This window comes from Vulpes lagopus, chromosome 6 (assembly GCF_018345385.1).
Source record: "Vulpes lagopus strain Blue_001 chromosome 6, ASM1834538v1, whole genome shotgun sequence".
Classification (NCBI taxonomy): domain Eukaryota; kingdom Metazoa; phylum Chordata; class Mammalia; order Carnivora; family Canidae; genus Vulpes; species Vulpes lagopus.
Window position 1 is genome coordinate 34,989,540 of NC_054829.1, and position 21,268 is coordinate 35,010,807.

Below are 21,268 nucleotides of genomic sequence, written 5' to 3' on the forward strand. Positions count from 1 at the left end.
AAGATGTTATTTATTTATTCATGAGAGACACAGAGAGAAAGGCAGAGATAGGCAGAGAGAGAAGCAGGCTCCCTGCGGGGAGCCCAATGCAGGACTCAATCCCAGGACCTGAGCATCACAAGCTGAGCCAAAGGCAGACGCTCAACCATGAGCCACCCAGGCATCCTTAACTTCAAATTTTTAAACAACCTGCACTTCAAGGCATTAAGACTTATTCATTCACACTTAGCAAATCATAATATCTATCATCATACACAAGGAAATTCAAATCTCTACACATTTTTGAAAACCTTTTCCAAATGTATAAAAATGGATAAGTGAATTTAAAAATGGTTAAAATAATAAAGATTAGAGAAAAAATGAGACTGGAAGCATCAGACTTGACATACTATAAAGCCTTCATGTACACATACATATAGTTTTCTATTATACTGAGCCAGATATAATTGCTAATATTTGATTATTTTCTGACCTACAAAGACAGAGATTTCATATTTCATATGATATTTCATATGATCCAAGGGAATAATATATAAATAAGCAATTAGAAAGAGCTCTTCCTAGGGTTAAAAGAGATAACTTAAAATCTTTGAAAATCATTTAAAAAATGGCAGGTTATGGTTTTAAAAACTAGTCTTTTTTGAAGCTCTATAAAGATTTTAATACTTGGCCTGGCATTTTTTTCTAATCTTTTGAAAGGAGAGGCTGCTTAATTCAAATTATGAAGATTGTCCATATTCATGATGTAGATCAGGGGTTAACAGTCTAAGGGCAGTCTTTTTTTATAAAGGACGTTTTATTGGAACCCAGTTACTTTCAAGCATTTATGAATTGTCTATGACTGAATGCTTTCATGCTACAACAGCAGCATTAACCAGTTGTGACAGTGACCAAATGATCTACAAGCTTAAAATATTTACTATCTGATCTCTTAAGAAAAAGTCTGCCAATCTCTGGGACCTATAGTGACTCCCTGGGAACAATTATACATTTTGGTAAGGCCTCTTCTAGGAGTTATTAACATTCTTTGTACCATAAATGCCTCTGATAGTCTGGTGAATCCTGCGGATCCTTTGCATAACAATGTTTTAAAAACAAAATAAGATAAATTATCTAGGATTATAACAGAAAACAATTTTACTGAGTTACAGTTATCAAAATATCAAAAATAATTTCTGCTATAGCAATATATATGTTTCTACGTTACTACCTTAAATAAGAAGACCTAGAAGTGACGTTACTAAAAACCATAATTTCAAACAGTGATAAAGGGTAACAGTTACAATCAGATAATGTTCAAAGATATCTGCGATTTTCTGGATAACAAAGTCACATGTAATATTCTTCCTACTATGTTTATTGACTGTATTCGTAATTGGAACCAATATTACATTTTGGTTAGACATTCATAAAAATAAAGATGCAATTTTTCCCAAATGAGGTCATTTTATTTACAAACACTTGGGGGGCTGTGAACCCCAAATTACTAATACCAGCTAACATCTTCCTACCTATCACAAAGGAAATAACAGAAAGGTCCCACTCAAGAGATAATGAAAGAAATAAAACATTTCTTTGTGATTTCTCTACTCTGGCTCCAGAAAGCAAGCTCAATATTAAACATCAACTGTGTACAAAAAGAGCATACATTTTATCTCTGTTACAAATTACCTTCAGCTTTTCTCTTTCTTCTTCAGCCACTTGATGTAATTCCATTTTTTGAAGGACCTTTTCAGTCCACTCATCGATGACATTTTTTAAGTTAAAAAGTTTGTCCCATAAAGCTAGGGCTCGACCAAGATTTTCACAATAGTCTTCTGTCTTCTCATTTATCTACCATAATTAAAAAAATAGAAAGAACACACTTAGTGGTAAAAGTATAAAAACCATTGTTTCAAACACACTCTATTTTAAAATAAAAGTTTAGTTTACCTTTGTTTTTAAAATAATTTGCTTTAACTATCAACAAAAAAAAAGGTGCCTTAATGTATCACATAGTTCTTCCTTCCACAAAAAAACTTTGCTGCCACTTATAGGAAACTGAAAGTAATAGTTTTCCTAATTTCTAAACCACAATAAATTAAAGGTGCTTTTAAAACACAGAAGGAAATAAAATACGGACAAATTCTTAATTTGTAATTCGTAAAAATTTAATTATTACTTAACCAAAACCCTATTAAATATAGTTGGACATAAATATTCTGAATGATTTATATATTAGCTAGTTTACTTTAAAGAAGTTGAGTGTCTGGGATCCCTGGGTGGCGCAGCGGTTTGGCGCCTGCCTTTGGCCCAGGGCGCGATCCTGGAGACCCGGGATCGAATCCCACGTCGGGCTCCCAGTGCGTGGAGCCTGCTTCTCCCTCTGCCTGTGTCTCTGCCTCTCTCTCTCTCTCTGTATGACTATCATAAATAATTAATAATAAAAAAAAAAAGATTAAAGAAGTTGAGTGTAAGCTTTTATATCTCAAAGGTTACAGACCTACTTGTTAGTGGCTTCTAACTCAGGGGGTGAAATTAATTCCTAGGTCATAAATTTTAGATTATTTGAACATTTTACAATGAACACTTTTGAATTTTATAATTAGAGAAAAATACTAAAGATACAACAGAAAAGATCAATTTCCTATAAAATGAGATTTTTACTGAATTAAACTGTCACTCACATCAAGCCATCTATCCACAATAATATTAGCTTCTTTTTCAAAAGGAGGCTCTTCAAAAATTCTCATTTTATTTAGATGAAATTGTAGATTTCTGCAGATCTGGTTAATCTTGTCTACAACTTCTAAATGTTCATTAAATTCTTCTTTGACAATTTCAATCTGAAAAAAAGACAACATGTTTTTGAAATATTTACATAGAAAAATTGTAAGAACCAAATTATATTATTGGCTAATCGTAACAGAGTATTTCCTTCATATATTATTCTTTTCTAAAGCAGGCTGTTATTTTCCTACTTTCTCAATAAAAAGTTTTTAGAATCCTAACCATCTGTTCTAACAAAATAATCTTACACTCAAATTTCTTCCCACTTGGCATGATGAAATAATTATAATAATCTAATATCATGTTTCTTGTCTATGTGAAATAACAGTCTACCAAAAAAAAAAGCATCTTCACTCAATACTATAAAAAATGGCAGTTCCTACACTCCTTTAACAGGAATCGTCTTTGGAATGTTGAAGAAACTACATGCTCATCTGAATAAAACAGAACTTTAATACATGTTTAATATGACTTCAATTTTAGTCTCCCATGATTGTAACTCCACATCATTTCTAACACGGAAGGGTGAAACACTACTTTATCAAAATGATTTTAAACTACAAAATAAAATCTGAATGTTGACTACTGTAAACTTCATGTTTCAGTCAGCTTACCAGTCTTACCTGAGCATTTTACACAATTACAGAAAATTTGAAAATAGATTTCTCCTAAGCAAATATCTAAAAAAAAATATATATATATATACATCTTAGGGGACTTCCATTTCTGGAAATAGACATAATTTTCCCTATTCCCTATTCCCATTAAGCACAACTAAAAACCCTGGATATCATATACAAAACAAACTTAAAGAATTAAAAGTGGAAAGTTCAAGAGAGGAGAACAGCTGGGGGCATCAGCTCCTCAACACCAGCTTGGTGGTAAGTTCCCTGCATTTTCTTTTTCCCTCAGATATACCCAACACCTAGTAACATCAATGAGCACAGTGGGAAAAAAACGTGCCAAGGGAAGCTTGCTATCCTCAGCCAGAGAACCAAAAAGAGGACAATCTAGCAAGACAGAAACCTTTTAGAAAATAATTACTCACTAGGGCCAGATATTACAGGAAAAGATATTATATTTATTTTGACTCACCAAAGATGACATACAGATGGCAAACAAGCACAAGGAGAGATTATCAATACCATTAGCAATTAGGAAAATACAAATTTAAACCATAATGTAATACTACTACATACCTATCAGAATGGCTTAAAAAATTTTGAGACAATATCTAACGTTGGCAGTGATGGAGAGGAACTGGATCACTCCACATTGCTGGTGGGAATTAGTTTGGCAGTTTCTTTAAGAACTAAATATGTGGGCAGCCCCGGTGTCCAGCAGTTTAGCACCGCCTTTGGCCCAGGCCTGATCCTGAAGACCCAGGTTAGAGTCCTGGGTCAGGCTCCCTGCATGGAGCCTACTTCTCCCTCTGCCTGTGTCTTTGCCTCTCTCTCTCTCTCTCTCTGCCTCTCATGAATAAAAAACAAAAAAACAAAAAACTAAATATGTAACTAACATACAAGCCAGCAGCTATACTCCTGGGCAGTTAACCCTGAGAAATAAAAACTTCTAGTCACATAAAGACCCCTATATTGGGATGCCTGGCTGGCTCAGTGGTTGAGTGCCTGACTTCGGCCCAGGGTGTGATCTTGGAGACCCAGCACTGAGTCCCTCATCGGGCTCCCTGCATGGAGCCTGCCTCTCTCTCCACTTGTGTCTCTACTTCTCTCTCTCTCTGTGTCTCTCTGAATAAATATATAAAATCTTTAAAACAAAAAAAGAAAAAAGACCCCTATATGAAGGTTTATATCAGCTTTACTTATAATAGCCAAAATTTATAAACAACCCAGATGTCCATCAGTGATGAATAATTAAACAAACTGTGGTTACATCCATACCATGGAATACTATGCAGCAAGAAAAGGGAACAAGCTATCAACACATGGAAGAACCTGAATGAATCTCCGGAGAATTATGCAGAGTGAAAACAGCCAATCCCCAAAGGTTACACGCTGTATGATGTATCCACAGGACAGAAACGGATAGGGTTATAAAATGACAACACAAGGGATCCTTGTGGTGTTGGAAGTGTTCTCTATCTTGACTCTATCAATGTGGGTATCCTGATTACAATATTGTTCTACGTAATTTTATAAGATTTAACACTGGGGAGACTTACAGGAAAGGGTACACAGGACCTCTATATTTCTAAAAACTGCATGTGAATCTACAATTATCTCAAAAGTTTAACTAAAACAATAACTGAATAAAATTTTTAAAATGAGAATAAAATGACTGGGGAGGTTTTCTGTCTCCTGATTGGAGGCTGACTGATACATCCGTAAAGCTGAGATGCAAACTCCAAGGTTTTTTCTCCTGGAACAGGACTCTTTGTGCATTGGGCATAATAAATTTTCATTCAATCAAATGGAAAAAAAATATATAAAACTTAAATATATAAATGTATATATACATTATATATATGCCCAAATTTATATATATATATATATATATATATATATATATATATATATATCTCCATCCTAATTTTCATTATAGTCAAAGAACTTTGTTATTACACTGACACAAGCCACCACTGAGTGAAGAAAAAAGAACAGGAGAGGGTACTTTCACCACTGTCAGGAACGGTGAGTTTTCTTCCACAATAAATGGAAAGGGTAGAATAAAGGAAAGTAGACTCACTCTGCCTTTTCCCAAACCTGAATAGTCCCTTGACATTCTAGCCTTTAGTCTTACTTTTGCACTTCTGTCTTTCATTAAAAGGAGTGGAAATCTGGCCCCATATCCTAGATAAACATCCAGGTTTCTATGGTTTGGACGACAAAAGTTCCCAGTAGTATCATGTTTTGGCCGCTGGTACAAAGCATCATACCACAAATACATACTACAGAAACGGATTGTTTCTGAAGACAGTATCTAATTCATCACAAAATTAACTGAAAACTATATTAACAGTCAGGACTAAGCTTTGATTTTTTTTTTCAGGCAGTTAAAAAAGCATCTGAAAAAAGAATCAAATATTAGTATACTAAGTGTACTAGAACTTGTATAGTTTCCATAAAAAATAATATATTATTTCAGCAAATATATGAAATACTCATATGCTAGATAAGAGATATAAGATTCTCAACATAATAAGAAATGCCTGGACTGTTACACTTTTCTTAAAGGTAATTAGTTATCTTATTAATTTTTAAAATACCTTTGTGAGCAAACCTTTACAGTTGAAAAAGGGGAACAAAGCAAAGTTAATCAATTTTTACTTCTGCCATATACATATTTCAAATGTTTACAGAGAATGCAAAATTACAATGATTGAAACATGATTTTGTAGTCACATAGACCTGGGATTAAATCACGATTATGCCTTCCATCAGCCATATAATCCTGGGAAAGTTACTTAAACCCTGTCCTCCTTTTTGCCTTTTTTTACAGAGGAAGTCACTAATCTATTCAAATTCCAAGACATAAATTGGACATTACCAGTAAGCAAGAATAGCATGCCTGAAAAATTCAATACATGGATATGGCTCTTTTTTTGCTCAGTGTTGTTTCCTTATCGTTCAACAGGTAATATTCTTGAGACCAGCATTATGAACCTATCTTCACAGCATGTGAATATCCCAAGTCACTGTATCAATATCTAAGCTACTCTGTTATAAGATTCCAAGATTTGGATTTAGATCTGGAGGAGATGAAGGCATACTAAGCATTTAGGTTGGCCCACCTACTTGAACCATTTTTCCCCCAAGAACTTGCTGGGGGGATCCCTGGGTGGCGCAGCGGTTTGGAGCCTGCCTTTGGCCCAGGGCGCGATCCTGGAGACCTGGGATCGAATCCCACGTCAGGCTCCCGGTGCATGGAGCCTGCTTCTCCCTCTGCCTGTGTCTCTGACTCTCTCTCTCTCTGTGTGACTATCATAAATAAAAAATAAATAAATAAATAAATAAATAAAAGAACTTGCTGAGGTATTGGGCACTTGTGCAGTTTATAATAAAACAATACCATTTGGTCTTTTTTTTTTTTTTTTTAGTATATATCTCCTTTGACAATCCTACAGTAAATAAGGAAAACTGATAGGGCAGGGTTGGGGAATTTATTTCTTCTTTATTCATGACCCACCCTAATAACATTAAAACCCCTCCAATTACTTCTAAAATTCTCTAAGAACAAAACAACAACAACAACAAACTCTAAATCTTGGTTTTCCCACCAGTATAACAGGGTTAATACTATTTACCTTGCAGGGTTATGTGGAAATGAAATGATACAATAATATGTGAAGAACTTGCCATCCAATGACCATGCCCTCCATGCCAGAAACTATCATTATCATCATCAATACCATTTTTAGTAGTAGTAGTAGTAGTACTTAAAACATCAAGGCCACATGATAGTTTTATTTGCAAATAAAACCAATTTTTCTAGCCTCAGGATTTTCCAGTTTCTGGAACAAATCATTTATTAGAGTGGAGGGAGTATAGTTTGGTCAGTGAAGAAAGAAGGAAATTAGTAAATTTTTAAAGTGCTGCCATTGGTATTAAGAATTTTCCATATTTAATATTATATCCTTAGGCTAGATTCCTAGAAGTGAAATACTTGGTCAAATGGTAGACAGATTTTCATGGGTCTTTAATAATATTATCAAAGTGTTTTCCAAAAGGGTAACATCGATCCACTCTTTCAATAGTAATATGGAGTACACATCTCGCTATCAAAAGGCAAACAAAGTATTTTTGAGTAATTCTGCTATCCTTTGATTACTCATGAGGTTGAACTATGTCTCTCTCCCTCTCTCCCTCTCTATTTTTTAACAATTGTCAATTTATTCCCTATGTACAAATGTCTGTTTGGATCTCAGTGGTTTACTCACTAATTTCAATGAATTCTCTGTATATTATTGCAAACCTCACTCTATCATATTTATGAAAATACTTTTCTACTCTACATCGTTTTAAAAAGGATTTTATTTATTTGAGAGAGAGTACAAACAGGAGGGAGAGGCAGAGGGAGAGGGAGAAGCAAGCTCCCCACTGAGCAGGGAGCCAGCCACTGGGCTTGATCCCAGGACCCCAGGATCATGACCCGAGTAGAAAGCAGACACTTAACCGACTCAGCCACCCAGGCACCCCTACAGCATTATTTAAAGTAATAAAAAATTAAACTTTATCATACTAACTTCCATTTATGAGGGCATATTTAAGTGAACTATATTATAACTATATATTTTGAATAATGAGCTATTATACACAGGAATAATTTATGTAAAGTTCTCATTCTTTGATCTATCCATGGTTAAATTTATGGTTGATCTGTCCCCCTCTCCCTACACCAGCCTGTTTCCAGAACTGTGAGAAATAAATTTGTGGTGTTTATAAGTCACCCAGTCTATGGTATTTTTGTAATAGCAGCCTGAACAGACTAGGACAACAGCCATTGGTGAGCTAATGATGGCAGAGGGGTCAAGATCTGGACCAAAATTCTCATTAGGGAGACTCACCCAAGAGGCAGGCCATCTGCCTCATGGTGATGAAGTAAGTTTTACTAGTCAGATAAATAACTTATTCCAGAAAGTACAGTTCAGTTAATGGGGTTACAGGGTAGGAGTGCTCAAGCACCTGAGAAGAGGTGAGTGCATAGAGCCACACACAGGGTGCGTCATCATGACTAACACGCAGTTAGACGCTGATTAAGTCCTGGGCACTTTACAGATGCTACTTGAGCTAATCAGGAAAGGAATGGCTTCCTACTGGTGACGGGATCCCATTTAACTGGACAAAGGCAGGATTTCAGGACTGAGGATTAGCACAAACAGAACAGCTACAGGTCAAGAGAGACTACATATCTGGTCAGTATACAAGAGAGGGACTCCGGATCTGTAAAGAAGTCAGAGACTTTGATCCTGAAACAACAGTACAAGGTGGGTAACTGGCATCAGGAGCACAACAGAAAAGCAGCTATGGAAACTGGGACACAAGGTTGAGGGGATCTTATAAGGCTGATCATGTAGAACTTGCTGAGAACCAAAAGAACCCAGAGCTCTTCAAATCCACTGGGATAGGGACAGAATCTTCCAGATCCCGAGACCGCCAAACGTAGAAGCTACCTCTGCTGGACAGAAGCCGACAGGTTGCTTCTGAGCAACTCCATGTCACTGTCTGTTCCTGGTCTTGGTGGCCTTCCTCATTTCAGTCTCATAAAAAAAAACAGTTAGATAGTCACATATCATACAACTGGTATCCAAACAGGGTCCCTTGTGATTGGTCAGTTCCAAGAAACGGAGTCTGAGAAAGTAGGTCTCAGACACAGGCTATTCTTCACCTATAGCTCTGGCCATATGTCCCCACCCTGAATGTTACTGCAGCTTCAGGGATAAGAGCTCTAGATAAAGACTAAATTGTCTATAAGAATCTGGTTGATTCTCATTCTCTCTCTCTCTCTCTCTCTCTCTCTCTCTCTCAGAAACTGGGAAGTTCAATGAAAATGCTTCCTTATAATCAGGTATATCAAGTAGATTATATTTCACACATGCTTTTGACCCTTTAACAGCATAGGACTCATAAAACCAGTAGGAAAAGCAACTTTCTGGTTTACAGTAAGTGTAGTCGTAGTATTCTTCAACTATTCCATTCTTCTGCCACTCTGGTTGATAATCACCTAAATCATAGAAAATAATGACACCTAGTGTCCAAAAGTGACACTCTTCTTAGACTATGTTGTGATTGGTGAGGCTATGAATATAGATGGAGCATCATGGATGTAAACTCACACATCTTTACAGAAAGCAAATAAATAAAAATGTAATTATTCCTTTGTCTGCTAATAACAGAGGGGTTTTCCCACTACCTTCATTCTCTCAAGCCTAAAATGAAGCAGCAGGGGTGACCCCAGACTCCAGCAGAACCATACCACTAGGATCAAAAACCAAACAATAAGCAACCCAGCATCCACTTGGGGACTGAATTTTTGCAAGCTCTAGTAATAAATTCAATAAGGTCTTAGATATCTAAGAACACAGAGTCACTGTTCTTTTAAGCCAAGTTTCAAAAATGACTCCATTTATAATATCCTCTTTATTGTCGAGGCCACTGTGTAAAGTTTCCTTTGGAATCTGGACTCACCTCTGCTATCCTTTTCTTCAGGTTCTCTTTTCCCATGTAGGAAGCCTGAAGGGAGATGATACTCTCTTCTTTTTGAATCAAAGCAGTCAAGACACTTTTAAAATTCTGATATTGTTTTAAGAGCTCCAAAACTCTTTCACATTGGTCAAGGCTATAGAAAAAAAAGAAAGTAAAACAGGTAAATCTCTAAAAATAATAAAACTATTCTCTCTCTCTTTGTAAGTATCCTATAACGATGACTAATATGTTATAGAAGGATTTTTCCTCTTGTCAGGGTTTAGCATATTGCTTTACCAATGTAACCGAAGAATGATGGCATATATAGTTATCTGGCACACAGATGGTATAATCGCTGGATTGTGATTTTCACCAGATCAATAGTTAAAAAAAAAAAACATCGCCAGATGTAAGCTCTAGAAAGAAACATTTCCATTTCAGCAATAACCAAATAACCTTGGAAAACTGTGCCTCCCTAGCACTATTCTTGGAGATTGTCTCAATAACTAATTCAGCAAGTCACAGTTTATGTATATTTAACTCATTCTAGATTTAGTCTATTTATTTATTTATTTAGATGTAGCCCTTTTTAAAAAGTAAAGTAATACAGATAATTTGGCAGTTAGGATACCTGATTTCTACTTACAGTTGGGCACTAATCAGTCCTGTGAGCTTACATAAGTTATTTTAGCCTCTTTGGACCTCAATTTCTTTCCTCTATAAAATCTAAGGATAGACTATATCGAATATCACAGACAGGCTTTCTCTTGACTACTATATACTCAGCTTCCAGTAGAAAACAGGAGGTACACTCAGAGTTCTGTGTAAAAGGACCACTGGTCTGAACAGGGTTAAGGAAAACTTCCAGGGAATGGAGGCACTGACACAGAGGAAAAATAGATACACCACTCAGCCTCAGGGGAAAGGAGGAAAGTATCGTGAGCCCAAGAGGAAGGTGCCAGTAGGAGCTACCAGAACCACCTGCTGCAAAGGGAGGGGGTTAAGACCATCCTGACCTCCCTCACTCTGTCCTCAAACCCCCTATTAGTACCTCACACTTCCTATCCCAACTGGACCCCATAACCTGGCTGGTGCAGCATGTTAGGGATCAGCCTTCCTGACCACTTCTCTGTCCAGGCAACAGCAAGGGAAAGGAGGCATGGATGGAGAACATTCAACAGAATCACCAACCAGGATTGACAGGTAATGGCTGCTACATAATTAAGAAAAACTCTTGAGCCTGCTCAGCAAAGAAGATAGTGGCAACTGACAAGCAACATTGCTATTCAAGTGGGATGAATAAGGCCCCCACCCCCAAAGATGTCCATATCTTATCCCTGAATCCTGCAACTATCCCCTTACATGGCAAAAGATACTTTGCTGGAGCAATTAAGTTAAGGGTCTTAAAATAGGGACATTACCACGAATTATCTGTGCGGGTGCAATATCATCACAAGGGTCCTTATGAGGCAGAGACAGGAGGATCAGGGTGACAACAGAAGCACAGACAGAGAAAGGGAGAAAGCCGAATTAAGATTTGAATATGTCTCATGGTTGGCTTTCAAGATGGAGGAAGGAGACACACACCAAGGAAAGCGGTGGGAGCTCTCTAGAAGGCAAGGAAACAGGTTCTGTCCTGGAGCCTCCGAGAAAGGAAGGCAGCTTGATTTCAGAATCTCCAACCTCCAGTCTGTCAGATAAATCTGTGTTGTTTTCAGCCATTAAACTTCTGGTAATTAGTTACAGAATAGCAATAGAAAACTAATACAGGGGAGGCATAATAATTATAAACACACTGTGTATTTGTTATCCTCTTGGATAACCTCTTAAACTCACTGGGCTATAATCTAGGATTCCAGATCTTGCTCAGACATTGGCCCAGCAAGCTTCCAGTATGAAACTCTCACACTTGCCCCTCCTATAGATCTATGGGAATGTGTTTTTGACATATTTAAAAAAACTAATTGTTGGCAAATTGAATTTAAATAAAATATTAAAAAATAAAATAAAATAAAATTGAAAAAGTTAATTGTGCTATAAGCAACTTTTCAGATTTGGGAGGGATCTTTCTCCTTACCATTCAGTGACTGAAGTTTTTGTACTCTCCCACAAATGCACTGTACTTTGGAACTGCTGATTCAGAGATTTTTCTCTGCCATCTTTGAATTGTGGAAGAGAATTAACCATTTCTTGCAAGCATTTCTTCTCTTCTTCATATTCATCTAGATCCTTATCCAATTTCATTAGTGATTTTTTCCTTGATTATGAAAGAAAGAAGTTTGAAAGTCAATGATTAGCCAATCTGACTCAACATAAGTATGGGTAATTTAGGGGAGCACATTAACTTTAATTTGCCTTCAAATTATTATATCAAAATAACACTCTCCTGATCCTTTTTCATACCTCTTCCTCTCACCAATGACCTTCTCTTCTCCCTGCCTCTCCTCAGACATGCCAGGCCCATTCCCACACCCGGCCTTGGTACCTAACCCTCCTTCACCCTGGAAGGCTCTCCCTCCTGGTCATCACCTGGCTAGCTCTCTCAGCCCATCTGACTCAAAGATTATTTTCTCAGTAAAACTATCCTGATGACTCTTTTGGAATTACAATCTCCTCCCCCCTCCTTGCTTAATTTTTCTTCATAGCTTTTATCACCATCAAACATTGAGTACCTTACTCTTTTATAGATAAGAAGTTCTACCAGGAACAAGAGTTTTTGTCTATTTTGTTAACTGCTATATCTCCAGTACCTAAAATAATACCTGGCACGCAAAACGTATTTATGGTATTAACAACTAAATTAAAAATTAAAGCAATTTATTGTTCATCAAGATACAGATTTTCATGTATAAATTAACATGTAATTTATTCATTTATTATTTATAAATATATAACAAAAATTTATTAAAAATAAATTAATGACTTAGTCATTAGTTCCACACCTCACTAAGAACTGGGCACATTTCAACTGCAGAGGGCACAGAGCAATTTCAGAGGAAAGAGCTTCAAGAAAGCATTGAGTCTCAGGGACTTGGTAGGCAGATGAGACAACAGAGGAATGATTTAGACAGGGGAGGAGAGTACACAAAAGTAACTTGCTAACATTGCCACTTGTAGGACCTGGAGGCTCACTCTGAACACCAGAATTAAAATCACAGTACTCATACAGAATGCTGCCCACCTCAGTTTATTGCAATTCTGCTCATTCTCTAGAATCAGTACTAACCTTAGCTAACCTCTCAAATTCAATCCTATGCCTTCCCACTAAGTCCTCATCCCAGTCCTACTGGGAGGAGAGGAGGAAACCAGATAATTCAGGAAGAAATAGGCCAGGGTATGGCATGCATATATCCCACCACTTCCTTCTTTATTATCCAGTGTGTGGAGTATTTTAGGCCTTCCCCCATCACAAGTACCGCACTAAACGGGACTTTGAAGGAACTCAAGTACTTTACACACATCTTATTTACTCTACCTTGATCTGTGAAATGCACACTTCAAATAGAAAAAAATTATAAAACATTTTGTAAAGGCACACTATCAACAAAAAACAAAGCTTGTTTGAAGTCTACAGAAAAGAATGCTGAACCAGTACTGACTAGAGCAGGATAGAACAGAAGTAGAAAGACACAGGAAGTATTTCTCTCACCTAACAGATATTGAAAATACATTAAAGTATTACCCTGCATCGGGCCTTGGATAGAAATGAGACTCACCGTTGTTTCACAGCTGGAACGGTGGGATCCTTAAGACTGATCTTACTGATTTGATTGTACACATCTTGAATATTTCTCAGGAGTTCATTATTTTTTAAAATACAAGTCTCTAGTAATTTGTTTTCTTCAGTGAGCTCTTCCTGCACGCCGTAGCCATGTGTCTCAAATAACTTTCTGGACAAAGCATCAAGAAGTTTATCACAGGTGTCATCACCTCGTTCAACATCTTTAAAGCTTATGCCGAGCATCTTCAAACGTTCATCCAAATGTCTGGCCTGGTCCTTCATCAGATTAATTTCTCCTTTTTTATTTTCTACTGTCAAAGTGTCTTCTGGTACCACCTGTGTATCTGAGGCTGAAAGCTCAAAAGACAGCTCAGCTGTTCTCAGAGAAGCCAGAAACTCCTCCAGAGCTTTGAGGGCATCTTTACTCCTCTGTACCTTGTGGTTTGCTTCTTCCAGTTGTGTTCTGTGTTTCAGCGTAATATTCTGGGTTGCATGTACATCAACTGGGTATAAGTCCTTTAATGCAAAGTCACCAGACTGTTCCACATTGTTACATATTTCAACTTGTTTGGCAATGGAATCTTGGATATTCTAAAATAAAGTAAGAAATGCTGAAAAAACTGAGGCAAAATAAAAGACTGCTCATCAGAAATGAACCTAAACTTAAAATGACCAGGTGGCATCTAGAAAACTGCTTCTCGGTTTTACCAAGGCTGACAGTTTCAATGGAAGGAAACATTTTAATTACAATGATCAGATGGCCCAGCTATTTCATTATCTGACAACTTTCTTGATGTTTCAATCCCCAAAAGAAAACAGGTATATAAATCTGCTTCAGTGAAAATAGGCATTAAATTGCTGAGACATCTATTTATAATCTGAGAAATAAAACAAATTTTTTTAATTTAAAATGAGACTTGAAGGTGGGGGGATTGGGTTTATTGGGTGATGGGCATTAAGGAGGGCACTTGATGTAAAGAGCAGTGGGTATTATATGCAACTGATGAATTACTAAGTTCTACTACTGAAACTAACAATATAGTATATGTTAACTAAATTGAATTTAAAAATGTTAAAAATTAAAAACTTTCAAAACAGTGAGACTAGGATTAAGTAAACTGTTGAATATACATGAGTCTAGAACAATATTTAGGATTTCAGTCATTGGGGAAGACATTCATAAGCAAACCTTCATTTTGAATTCAAGGAAAATACCTAATTACTTACCCCAACTTTCAAATTTGCAAGGAATTGAGAGTTGAAAAAGAAGTCTAAATTATTGAACACTTTTCTGCCATTGCTTATAGTTCAATTATATACTATTGAGGTATAATTAGAAATCTCTGAAGAACTGAATTATTCTATGAATACACTGGAAGAACTTATATTTACCCTCAGGTTTTGATAAATGCCATCAGCATCAATGAGATGAAATTCTTGAATGACTAGTTCATGGAGGAGCAGGCCTGAGCCACAGAGTAGAAGTGATTCCTTCTCCACAGGTAACACAATCTTTAGTGCAGTTTCCAAAGATTCCATTCTGGGCAAAAAATAAAGCAACATTATGGAAAAAGACAACATAAAGATATTTCATAGAACATATTAATGCCACGATTTAATTAAGAACAGAAAATAATTACCCAATAATAATACATACAATGATATGTACAGATCATCACACTAAAACCCAAACCCAGCAAAATAAAAACAGAACAAAACAACCTCAAAAAGCAAACCCGGCAATCCAAAATACCAAAGAATAAGTTGTTTGCTATTTCCAAATATTGCTTTTATTTTTTTAAGATTTTATTTATTTATTCATGCGAGACACACAGAGAGAGGAAGAGACATAGGCAAAGACAGAAGCAGACTCCCTATGGGGAGCCCGATGGGGACTTCATCCCAGGATCCTGGGATCACAACCTGACCTGAAGGCAGATGCTCAACTACTGAGCCACTCATTCTTAATAGCTTAATATATATCATACTGAATGGAAAATTGTTGTAAAATATACTGAGCCTTACTCTACTTTTTTTCTTAACTTTTTTTTAAAGATTTACTTTTTTTTTAGATAGAGAAAAAGAGAGAAAACAAGTGGGGGAGGGACCGAGGGAGAGAATCCTTCAAGTAGACTCTGCTGAGTGTGAAGTCCAACACAGGGCTTGCCCCGACAACTCATGAGACCGACAACTCATGAGACCGTGACCTGAGCCAAAACCAAGAGTCACATGCTCAACCAATTGAGCAGCACCACCCCCCCTACCTTTTGAGATAAATACTGAATGTAATTTAACTTTGCCTTTGATGACAAAGAAATGTTATTACAAATACTAATTATTTTATTAGTGAAAATAGAATTCAAAGAAATAGGCTCTACTGATAATAAATTGAAATACATGACCTTGGACAAATAACATATAGACTGAGCCTCCATTTCCTCGTATGCAAAATGAGGATATGTCTTGAGGAAACCCATCCTATGTACAGGGAGGGGATAAGAACAGAACTTTTGCTTTGGAAATGGGAAAATCAAGACCCAGAGAAGTTATGTGACATGGCTAAATTCATGCCCAAGGGCAGATGGGGGTGGTGGGAGGGTGGGGGGCAGGAAGGGCAGAGTATGGCCTTTAGAACTCAACAGAGTAAGTTCCACCAAAATCTCTGGCAGTGGGGTGGCTTGGTTATATTGTTTAACCTCTCTGAGTATCAGTTTCCTCATCAGTAAAATAGCAATCATGGTAGCCTCTCTCATCAGGGTTGTGACAACTAAATATAATAGCATACTTAGTATAGTACTAGCCTGGCTTAAAATACCATTAAAAATTCAATAAATTCATGGTTAATAGATCTCAGAATTATACCTGGTATTAAGAGTCATCTGAAACTCTCTTTCTTTTTCCTTTAATTTGTCTCTCATGTTACTTATAAAAGGCTTCTTTACATCATTGTCAAGCTCTTCTAACTTCAATGAAGTGATTTCAAACTCTTTCCAGCAAGCATCAATTTCATTTTTTAAAACCTAGGTGAAACACATTAATCTATCAACTAGTGGGTTAACAGGCACAATTATTCTGTTCTTACAAAATGAGGCATTTGCCAACTATTTTGCCAACTATTAACAGAGTTTTATATGAAAATATATTAAAATTATTTTTATATCTAATTAAATTACTTGAATTTAATTTTAAATAAATTTTAAAAATATTTTCCAACCATCTACAAATGAAATATCCTTCAGGGAACAATGATCTTAACTACTCTCAGAAGTCCCATTCAGTGAAGTCAAGGAATCCAAACTCCCTTCCCAAAAGTAGGTACACAGAATACAATTCAGAAAGATACATGTAAAAACAAATATTCTAGTTCTTCTAGATAATAAATCTTTGTTTCTTCCTAACTGAAAAACAAAACTAGAGTGGACCAAAACGTTTCTATCACATAAGAAGTGAATGGAATTAAATTATGATCTATAATTAAACACCTAAAAATTCAATAATATTCTAGCTCCTTATCTTTTTGATGGTGATTTTTTGTTTTTAAAGGCACTGCTACAGAATTTACTGAGTGCTGATCATTATAATTTGTTCTTCACCTTTCCCATGGATTATCATAGCTTTTATAACCAACTCATTATTCAGTTACTGGAATAAGGTCTTAAGACAGTTTCTTAATTGTGATGAAAATGTGCTAAATCCATCACTTGAGCAACACAGATTTTAACATATTAATTCTGCTTACTCAGATGGAAAATAGAGAGGAGTCAGATGGTAGAGTGTGATTCCAGAACTGGCATCATAAAGGAAAGATAACTATAAAATATGGGAGGGCACTATAGGCTCTTCCATGGCCCTTTTCTCCACCTGATGGATTTTCTATGAGGGTTCATTCTAATGCTCTTCCAAGCATACAACAGTGCTGCACTGCACAGATTGCCTTCAAAATAAGGAAGATATTTATTTGTAGGGCTTACAACTAACACTAGACAATTTTTTCAGTAGCTCCTGAACCAAATGGCTCTCCACAAGATTATCCATTGCTCAGAATAAAAAATCCCGCCACCGCTGGCCCCTTCCTCATCATCCCAACATTAGATAGACAATATTGACGACTTAGGATGATGATAAGAAATAAATATTCAGAGTCACTGGTTTTTCATGTATTATTAATTTTAGAGCAACACAGTTGGACTACTGGTTGAAATTGCCTTTGAACACATTGTTTTGAAAAATTCTTTTGTAGCCCTCATTCTCATCCTAAACATAATCCAAAACTCTGCAAGCCACAGTATCTTGAGCACCAAATCAGAGCATGAGCAATAAATAAGGACCCCAAAACAAAGTCTTTCCCAGGGTTGACACCTGAATGCAAATCATTCTCTGAAACAGAATGACATTAGAAATGCAATCCAACAAAGAGAATTCTTTGGAAACATCTAGCATATGTGACCTCAACAAAAACAGCGAAGTCTATACTCATGGTGAGATTATTTTCTAATAAAAGATAAAACTTCTCTAACAGTATTTTCAGTAATTACCCGTAGATCTGTCAGTTTATCCTGCAGACAAGCACTACTCCTTTCCTTGTCACTGGAGAAATCAGAAATTATTCTGAATTTGTTCTTTTCTAGGTACAGCTCAAGATTTTCTCTGTGCATATCATGCCTAGAAAAAAATTAAATGCAATGTCACTTATTTTTAACAGTAAGACAAAACATGTTTTTAATTACTATCAATTATACAAGAGGGAATTTCTTCTTAAGTTACTGGACTACATGCCAAGATTATGACTAATGGGTTATAAATTTATATGAAAGTGTAACATGTTTGCATTAATGGAAGATTTTTGGTGGATTTTCCAGTTACATAAAGGGGTTACCTCTCTTGTAAACTACTGACAGCTGCATTGTGATCCTTTTCATACTTCTTCATAAAGTTTTCTTCCGGTTGAGGCTTTAACTTGGATTCCAGGCTAAAATTTTTAATCGAATCCATTGCCTAAGTAAATATGCAAAACAGTAAACATAATATCTTCAATATACTTAAGTATCTGGAAAAGATAAATACTTTATAACATAAAGGTATGTCACTAATTCTTTATACCCCAAACCAGGAGATAGTATGACTTACTTGAGGCTTCTCAGCTCTAAGAGAGGCCTTCCCCTGGGACAAAGGAGATTTATTACACTGAGTCTCACCTTCTAACTGGTATGTCAGCACAGAAAAGGTGTTCTCCCAACCCCTAAATACTGTCTCTGCCAGAGACGAAAGCAGACAGAAGCCTAGCATGCAGAGCAGACCTCTGAAGTCAAAAACACCTTATTCTCTCCCCACAGCCTCTGACTGGCAGTCTAGTCCACAGTCCATGCCCTCTTAATGAAAATTCAAGAATTCAGAAAATTCAATTCCCAAGAGAAGTAAAGGACATTATACTGAGAAAAAGACAAATGATAAATGAACTAGTTCATCTCAATGAAGCTGAGGCATCTGTACAAATTAAACTCCAATCTTGTACCCTCAATAGGAATGTACACAACGTGTATTCATAATGGCTACAAATGGTCTCTTTCTGAAAGAACTGTTTGTATCCTCAGAGGAAGATAAAGTGACACTATATATATATATATATATATATGTATATATATATATATATATATCGTTATATTGTAATTATTGGGGGGAAAATCCCATTTTTAAATGGGAATTCTCAGCTGATAAAAATATTCAGATAATTAACACCAACAATTAATGAGAAGTGGATTACAGTACACTTGGCCTTTTTTCATTAGGTTTGTTTCTAAAATACATTATCCACATTTAACACCTTTTCAGTTGATGGCTGATTCTCTGATTTTACAGATGGCACCTCACTGTGGGAATCCCTTCCTCCATTCTCAGATGGGTTCGTGGTCTCCCTAAGGAGGAATCAAAATTGCGTATTAAAATAGAGGAAGAAAAATAAAGACCAAAAGAGAAAAAAAAATACTCCTTTCATTTGATTTTGCAAAAAGCTTTATCTTGTTTTTCCCTAATGTGTAGTTATTCTTACGAAGCACTGACTTGTTTTTTGACGTGCCTCCCATCGTGGGTTGCAGTGTCATATGAATCTCAGAAGCACATTTCCTAAGTCTTTCTATCTTTTGTTCATAATCTTTGAGTGCTCTCCTCACTTCTTGTTGACTCTTCTGTGAAGTCAGCTCTTCACATAGCTCCCGCAGGACATCCATGTGGTGATCTAGCTGGTACAGACTGGCTTCCTCAGAAAAGCAGGCCTGATTGAGGAAATAAAGCAGGAAATGTGTTTCGAATGAGTTTACATGATTAGTCCATAAGGATTAGAAACTAACAGATGTGTTTTACTAACACACACATTCTTTTTATAGGCCATCCACACTGTGCCTGGTGTAGTAATGGGCACTTGGAGAACCAAAGATGAGGAAGTCAGCCCAAAAGGGATTCAGCACAGTCTAGTAATGTGCTCAATGAAACCAGAATATGTCACCCCAAAATATGCCTCTTTTTTTTAAGTGATCTCTCTGCCCAAAGTGGGGCTCAAACTCATGACCTCAAGATCAAGAGTCTCGTGCTCTATGGACTGAACCAATCAGACGGCCCCCCAAATACACCTTTTTGAACGTGAAAATTATTTTGAGCTAAAGGCAATTAAGAAGCAGTGAAGACAGAAAAAGCTGCCTGCTTTCTGCCTAGTGGTGGGAAATAAAATCTTTTTATTAGAGGTAGACTCTCATCGGCCCAAAGATAGTACCAGACAAATCTGCAAGCAAATCTTGTTAAACTAACTTTGTCTTGTCAACTAACTTGTTAACTAATTTTTAGTTAACTTGTTAACTAACTTTGTCTTGTCAGTTCTTCACAAATGTATGGCCTCTTTGTCTAAAAGGTCTAAAAAAAAAATTCTTTGGATCTGCTTTCTCTTGTGAAGGCTCCTGTGTGCATGCCACAATTCAATAAAATATGTATGCTTTTCTCCTGTCCATCTGCCTTTGTCAGTTTCATTTCCAGGGACCCTAGTAGGTAGAGAAAACTTTTTCCTCCCTGACAGTAGTCACACATACTGTGCAACAAGTGTCATGACAGAGTCACTGCCTACCTAAAGGAATCAGAAAAAAACCTACCTCACATGTGGGAACATGTGATGCAGAAAAGGAGAGAGATGCAGAATGAACAGGTATGAGTCCTCCAAGTGAAAGGAGAGAGAGGTAATTTCTACCAGCAGGAACAGCCAAGTTTTTTACTCTTGGCTCCAGACATTCTGAATGAACAGCAATCTAGTGTGGCTGGAGGGCATGGCACAGAAGGATTGCTGAAGGCATGTCCTGCGGCCAGACTGCCAGGACCTGCATGGCTTCTAAGGAGCCTGGAGATGTTCTGAGAGTGAGGGTTAGCCAGTGACATAGGATTTGCAGTTCAGAGGGGTCTCTCTCGTGATGGGTCTGGAAGATGATGCAGCCATCATCACATGGGAGAATAACCCAGGTTGAGGGCATGATAACAGTGGTGGAAAGGAAGGAGATGAGGCAAGTGTTCTGAAGAGTAACCAATGAGACCTGGCAACCAACTCTGTCACAGATAAGCGGGAAGGAAAGGGCACCGGGAAGAAGTGAGTTTGCAGGCACAC

General features: G+C 36.8%; 1 protein-coding gene across 5 annotated transcripts in view; it reads right to left on the bottom strand.

Annotated features, from left to right (window-relative positions):
* Positions 1 to 21,268, bottom strand: part of SYNE2 (spectrin repeat containing nuclear envelope protein 2) — a 326,121-nt gene that overhangs the window by 175,316 nt on the left and 129,537 nt on the right. For all 5 annotated transcript variants that reach the window (XM_041759982.1, XM_041759984.1, XM_041759987.1 and 2 more), the window contains 11 exons: positions 19,690 to 19,901; positions 19,454 to 19,544; positions 18,509 to 18,627; positions 18,168 to 18,294; positions 16,495 to 16,652; positions 15,025 to 15,172; positions 13,628 to 14,223; positions 11,989 to 12,168; positions 9,915 to 10,065; positions 2,667 to 2,825; positions 1,672 to 1,833 (listed from right to left, as the gene is read on the bottom strand). In XM_041759982.1, the coding sequence (XP_041615916.1) occupies positions 1,672 to 1,833; positions 2,667 to 2,825; positions 9,915 to 10,065; positions 11,989 to 12,168; positions 13,628 to 14,223; positions 15,025 to 15,172; positions 16,495 to 16,652; positions 18,168 to 18,294; positions 18,509 to 18,627; positions 19,454 to 19,544; positions 19,690 to 19,901 (2,103 nt within the window). The remainder of the gene's footprint in view (positions 1 to 1,671; positions 1,834 to 2,666; positions 2,826 to 9,914; positions 10,066 to 11,988; positions 12,169 to 13,627; positions 14,224 to 15,024; positions 15,173 to 16,494; positions 16,653 to 18,167; positions 18,295 to 18,508; positions 18,628 to 19,453; positions 19,545 to 19,689; positions 19,902 to 21,268) is intronic.